This window comes from Phaseolus vulgaris, chromosome 6, assembly GCF_051622355.1.
Source record: "Phaseolus vulgaris cultivar YP4 chromosome 6, ASM5162235v1, whole genome shotgun sequence".
In the NCBI taxonomy this organism is placed as follows: domain Eukaryota; kingdom Viridiplantae; phylum Streptophyta; class Magnoliopsida; order Fabales; family Fabaceae; genus Phaseolus; species Phaseolus vulgaris.
Window position 1 is genome coordinate 16,039,530 of NC_143503.1, and position 6,943 is coordinate 16,046,472.

The 6,943-nt window shown below is 33.8% G+C and overlaps 1 protein-coding gene across 16 annotated transcripts; it reads right to left on the bottom strand.

The window, feature by feature from the left end:
* Positions 1-574: 574 nt before the first annotated feature.
* On the bottom strand, positions 575-4,094 carry LOC150027193 (putative WRKY transcription factor 75). Of its 16 annotated transcripts, none has more exons than XR_016521503.1 (9): positions 3,610-3,858; positions 3,215-3,369; positions 2,891-2,945; positions 2,720-2,792; positions 2,309-2,416; positions 1,646-1,782; positions 1,409-1,517; positions 1,039-1,130; positions 575-941 (listed from the first exon to the last, which is right to left on the bottom strand). XR_016521503.1 is itself a non-coding variant. In XM_090303396.1 (9 exons), exons 1-3 carry the CDS (start codon positions 3,757-3,759, stop codon positions 2,936-2,938), a joined length of 321 nt encoding a protein of 106 aa, XP_090159522.1. In that variant the 5' UTR covers positions 3,760-3,859; the 3' UTR covers positions 575-941; positions 1,039-1,130; positions 1,409-1,517; positions 1,646-1,782; positions 2,309-2,416; positions 2,720-2,792; positions 2,891-2,935. The 16 variants fall into 16 exon arrangements, 14 of the variants coding, with proteins under 14 accessions (XP_090159522.1, XP_090159524.1, XP_090159512.1 ...); XR_016521504.1 differs by having other exon boundaries at positions 1,039-1,136; positions 3,610-3,843; XM_090303396.1 differs by having other exon boundaries at positions 3,215-3,375; positions 3,610-3,859.
* Positions 4,095-6,943: the final 2,849 nt, after the last annotated feature.

Sequence of the window (6,943 nt, forward strand, 5' to 3'; positions counted from 1 at the left end):
TATACGTAAGCAGTGGCGTTTTTAACTGACGTAATTTTAATTCTAAATAAATAAATTTTAACCACCATTTTTTATAATTTGATTTATACAATTATAAATTATGTGAGACCTTATGCATCCTATAATATCTATGTCCCTATCAGAATATCTTGTATATTTCTTATATATTGATTCTTTATTCAATTAAATTAAGGAATCTAGCATTCATCTTAATATTTGTTACTGCTTTGTCTATCACAATATTAAATTCAGATTATGTGAACAGATTGCTCTGGATATATTTGTTCTGACTGCAAAGTGCTGCAAATGATGTGAATAGATTGCTCCACGTTAACAGTTCAAGCCAGCATCATTCAGTAAAGGTAATAATCTCTCTTAGACAATCTTTTACTTCTATCTATCTTCTTATCCATGTAACATTTTAAACCTTTTTATTTATGAAATATTATTAAAGTAGAAATAAATTTTACTCCTTGTCTCCACATTTATATTTTTCAATCAAATTCAAATAGTAAAAAATATATTTTAAAATGAGTAAGCTAAAATTTAAAAGAAAAGAGAAGTCAATTGTATATTCGTATAAAAATGTATTATTTTAATTAAAATGAATACTTTAAAAAGAATTAATAAATTTTAATGAAATAAAAGTTGAGATAGATACATTGGCATGAGAACAAAAACTAGAATTTATAGGCTGTCGGTGCTGAAGAAGCTGAGAACCATGTCCATCAACCATACCAGGGAGCATTCCTGGTACCTACTTATTCCATTGATGAAAACACATCAGTAACATTTATATGCATAGTATACTGCCACTGTGCATTTGGGTCTTTCTTCTTCTTCTGTTTTTTCTTTTTTCTATCCTCATCATCTTTTGATTTCTTTTTAGAAGTAGATGCCTTAGAAGGCAGGTCCTACTTTATTTCCTTCTTGGCAGGCTTCTGAAAATTTGCCATCATTAAGGTATCAGACACACCATAGATTTAAGAATAGATAAGTACTACTAAGATAACAAAGGCAAAAAAGAAAAGCAAGTGCCTCTTTCTCATCGCCATTTTTAATGGCATCAGAATCGTCTGCCCCAAAATCATCAGTAGGAGAACCTTCATCATCCTTGTCAGCAACAAAATCTGAATCTTGTAGACATTTACCACAATTTAATAATATAGAAACAAGACTAGAAAAACCTTGCCACATTAAGCTCCAAATAGGGGGATCAAGACTAATAATGACGAAGGTATGTGGTTGATTATACTACACTTACATATAAGAAATCGTCACTACACTTAACAAGTCTAAAAAAGAATCAATTTAAATACATGGCTGGCTAATGTAATTGAAATTTTATTGGTCACTTAATATGAAAACAAATATCAGTCGAATGAAAGTACAGAATCAGGAAATGAACCTTGGGAAGTAAAAATAGGCGAACCACACTGCTATATTGGATTTTGAAATCATTAGCCTGTCCCTAAAGCCGCAAGAATGACATGTGTAACTCAACAATGTATCGTCCTCTACATAAAAGAACAAAGTTTTATTATTAATACTTAATTGGAGGGACAATAATACAAGTGGTATAAACTATGAGAAGCCAAAAGCCCAAAAATACTTGAATATATGTATATGACTTTAAATACATTACCTTGGTGTAAGGATCAGTCAAAGACTTCACAATTAATAAGGCAAATTAGGGATCTTGTTTCAACAACGACTCACTTGTTCCTCAGTTGAACCCTTTCTATATGCCTCAGGAATATCTGAAGTTGGTGGGAGTATACTCTACATTAAACATGACAATGTCCAAAATCAATAAAACAAATAAATTCAATATAATCAAATGATTAAGAATGCAGCATATTTTACAAAAATGGAGATCAAGACACATGTGCAACTAGACCATGAATATGTTATACCATATATACCAAAATATGTACATGGGAAAACCATATATACCAAAATATTAGGCATGGTGTAGGAAGGTTCACACAAGGTTTTGTTGCATTCCTCTGCAGACAAGCATTTAATCTTATTTGGTTTCTTGTGATAAGTTTTTCATGGTTTCAAAGATATTAGTGTGACTATTTTATTCCCACTTTTCCTTTCTACTCCCTATATAACTATACATCACCAAGTTCATCCTTTGTTTTTGAAGAGGTAACATGGAGATATCAAGAAACTTACAAGTGTAACTTTATATCACACAAGGGTAAGAATATTCCAAACAAGTGGCATCTAACTTAAATAAATCAATAAATATTCAAATGAACATTATAATCCATAGAATCTGGAAGAAATGACAAACTACCATAAGTACTGTTACTCTGCATCATCATGATACCATAAGCTGCTGGTCAAACATTTATTTTAGTTGCCTTCCTTGTTCCTCAATTCTCAACTGTAATTTTCTCTGAACCTGCACCACCAGAGTAAGTTATATGAAAACTTGAAGTGAGGAAAGAGTGTTAAAAGAATCCAAATATCGCCCCTCTCATTCATTAGTTTTAGCATCCAATTCCTCAAAATATGTGCCTAACTTTTATCCACATTTTAGCACATGATAGTGCAAATTCACATCATCACCTATGCCAAAATGTTTTATAAGAGGTTTGAAAGGATCACAGATTCAGTACAATGTAAAAACCTTAAAAGTTTGGAAAGCAAGAGAATATACTAGTATAAATAAAAATTCGCAAGAAAAATGATAGCACGGATATACCTTTAGTTGTTCGTGAAGACACCTCTGAGACACATCTAATTGAAGCTTAAGTGCCTCTCTAATTTGTAAGCCACTGAAGATCAAAAACAGTGTTAACTTAGCAGATTATAAAACGAACTAAGCAACTTCATGGAAATACAATTATTATAGGAATATAATGAGTAGCATTACGTTTTTACATCAAGATGATGCAAATTCTTTATGTGGGTTCTTTTTTCAGATTTCCCTGAAACAGAAGAAAATTTAGGTTGCTCTGATTTTGCATTTGAAAGAGATATTGCATTTTCTTAGAACTTAAAATGACTTTTAGAATTCTCTCACCAATTATATAAACAATATTCTTATATAAAGAACACACACATATCAGTTATTGTAACAACATCAAACTGCACAAAAACTTCCTTTTGAGTTTAAGACCTTCATAACCAATTTGTAGGTTCTTCACACTGTATAATCAAGGAAACAAGGGGTTAAGATTGAAAGGATTGTTATTACCTTGGGTGAAGGCTATTCTTCACAACTTTCTGACCATACTTCCTCCATTTGTAACCATCATCAAGCACATCCACATCACTTCTTGTCTGGAAACAAAACTGTGGTTCTCTCAGCTTCCTCCTTACTTTCACCTTGTTCTTCTCTGACCTGAACTTCTGCACCTACCATCACATCAACACAGTAACATCTTTTTATGAGGAAAAAAAACTGAATAAATTGCTATACAAAGTTAAACGGCTTTTTTTTCTTAATCACTTCAAAGCAAGATTAATTAACCTTAAACTATACAAAGTGAAGTATAAAATTAAGAACAAGGATAGATTGCACACGGTTTTGAACAATCAAATCAGAGAACACTAGATTGCACACGACTTTGCACAAGGATTTGAACAAACCTGAAAAAATCCTTCCGCGGAGGCGCCGATGGTGGCGATTTCGATGCGGTACAGCTTCGAGCGTTTAGGGTTCGCGACTGTGAGGAGCGTTTGAGCGTTTGAGCATTTAGGGTTCGTACAACAGATAGAGAGGTTTGAGCATTTGAGCATTTAGGGTTCGTACAGCAGAGAAAGAGGTTTAAGCGTGAGAGCGTTTAGGGTTTATTTTGCAGACCTAAAAAGATGTTTGTGAGGAGGGTTCTTCGTGAGGAGAGGAGCGTTTAGGGCTTCAAACCAAATTTTTAAAATTATTTTAAAAAATAATTAGAAATAATGAGGGAAGAATTTTTTTTTTCTTTTCAGAAGGATAATTATGGCGGTTAAAAATGACATATTTTATAAGATAATTGTGACGGTTAGTCAAATGACGTATTATACTGAAATTTGTGGCGGTTATTAATAACCGCCATATTAAAACCGCCATTTTTTACACGATTTTTTGTAGTGATACCATGAGTTTAAGAACCTTCGTAAAATACGAGGAGTTTTAAAGTTTTCGTAAAATGACTTGCCGTCTGAAATAACCTTCAACCCCATTTTCCACCATCTCTAACGATCCTGACTTCTCTCTTCCACCATAGACACACTACTCTCTGACACAAGCTTAGTGGCCTTCAATGACAACCCTAACAAGGAATTACAATTCAACCACACTTATGTCTATTATATCTAAGGAGAAAAAACACTAAATAAGACATTATCTTCTTTTTGTTAGAAATAGAGGCCTTAAACAAGAGGGGGGAGGGGGTGAATTGGAAAATCTGTTCAACCAAAAGAAAATTGTTTGTAATATCCAGTTCCTCAAGAGACCTATTCTTCCTTTCCACAACCCCATTTTGTAAGGGAGTTCTAGGAGCAGAAAAATTATGCAAAATACCAAGTTTTTCACAAAAACCATTGTATTTGTCATTTTGGAATCCCCCCCATGATCACTACGAATGGCACAAATGTTACTGCAACACATGTTTTGTAATCTCTTGGCAAGCTTTTTGAATGCAGAAAATGCATTACTCTTGGATTCCAAAAATAGTGTCCATGTGAACCTAGAGAAATCATCAACAATTACAAGTGCATATAGTAGTTTCCACCAATACTCATGGTTCTTGATGGACCAAATAAATCCATGTGCAATAGTTCAAGGGGTTTGGAAGTTGAAACAACATTTTTTAGTTTGAAAGAGTGTTTAAATTGCTTCCCATTTTAACATGTTTCACGTATGTGGTCTTTCTCAAACTTGAGTTTGGGTATACCTACCACAAGATCTTTTGAGATTAACTTATTTAGATTATGCATGTGGATGTGTGCTATCCTTCTATGCTATAACCATGATTCCTCATGTTTGGTTAGAAGGCAACAAATAGATGTAGAATGTGATATATCAAGTAGACAGACATTGTTGATCCTTTTACCAATCAACAAAATTTCCTGTGATTTGGGCAATCATATCTCATGTGTTGGGATTGAAGGTTTTTTGATAACCTTTGTCACACAACTGACTTATGCTTAGGAGGCTATGCTTGAGTCCTTCCACAAATAACACATCATTGATAAAGAAGGTATTCTTGTCTCCAATGGTTCCTCTTCCAAGAATTTTCCCTTTGTTGTTGTCCACATAAGTCACATGACCTTCTTGCTTAAGAAGTATATTAACTAACAAATTTTTATCACCTGTCATGTGCTTAGAACAACCACTGTCTAGGTACCACAAGTGCTGATTTGCCATCAAAGAATCCTGCAAGAAACAAGATCAAAGAGCAAGATTTTGTTATAAATTTGGGTCCATGGGCATTAACTGTGACATTAAGAACCTTAGAATTCTTAGGAACCCACTTTAAAACACCTCTGGGAACAAAAAATCTTTTTATCCTAAAGAATCTAACAGTATGATATTTTTTTGTGCAATAAAAGCACGTTCCAATTGGTTGTTTCAACAAAACAATCGGTTGTTTTTCAAAAAAACTGGAGAAAGGTTTTGAAACTGATCTTTTCTTACTGTTTGGATTAAAACCCAGTCCAACTTTTCCAAAAACACATTTTTGAGATGTAAGAATAATTTAAAAAATTTGATTGGCCTTTGGAAAACTTGTCCATAGTTTTTAAAAGCCAGTAGACTTTCTTTTGAAGTAATTCACAATTTTCCCAAAAGCTAGAATCACACTTGCATGAAGAGTTCTTGTAAATCATTTCCAGGTTTTTAAAATCATTTTTTGAATTGTTCAACTCTTCTTCCAAGGTTTTGACTTTGTTTTCCAAGTAATTATTTAAGCCATTCAAATGGTTGTTCAAAAGGGCCAACTTATTAGCTTCTTCATGAGTCTCTTTGAAAGCATCAAGAAGTTGGCTATAATTTTCAATATTAATGGAAGTTCTTGAACTTACACTACTTGTTTCTAATTCTTCCTTTGTCATTAAACACAGATTGACGTTTTCATCTTCCTTTGATGATGAGTTAAAGGATGAATCATCATTATCTTGCCAAGCAATGTATGCTCTTCTTGCTTTACCCTTCCTTTTAATCTTCTTGCTTTCCCCTCTCTCCTTGCTCTCATTATTTGAACAATCGTCCTTGATATGACCCTGTTTACCACATCCAAAACAGGTATAGTTTAGAGAATTGAATTCATTCACTTCCTTACTATTATACTTGTTTGAAGATTGGTCTTGTCCCGATTGTTATTTTTCAAGAACTTGATAAACTTCCTTGTGAGCAAGTTGAGAGTTCCGTCATCACTGCACTCACTTGAGTCTTGATCATCCGTATGACCGACAACTCTTAATGCGATGTTCCTCACATGCTTTTCATCATGTTCTTGGTCATTTAGCCGGTTCATCTCAATTTCATGCTCCCTAAGCTTACCAAACAAGAAGGTTGTGGTCAATGTTGTCATATCCTTGGATTCAAAAATTGCAGTGACCTTTGGTTGCCAAGATCTATCCAAACATTTGAGGATCTTGATGTTCAACTCCTCCCTTTCAAAGATCTTGCCAAGGCTGATGAGATGATTCACTATGTGGGTGAATCTTTTCTGCACATCCGAAATGGTTTCCCCTTTAAGCATTTTGAACGTTTTATATTGTTGAATCAGAGCATGCTTCCTTGCTCTCTTCGCATCAATTGTGCCTTCATGGGTAACCTCAAGGATGTCTCACATCTCCTTTACATAAGCACATTGTGAGATCCTGAAAAAATCATTAGAATTCAAAGCAGAAGTGATGATGTTCTTAGCAATGCAATCATATTAAGCTCTTTTACTTTCACTCTCAGTCCATTGGGACCATGGTTTTTCAATGAAAA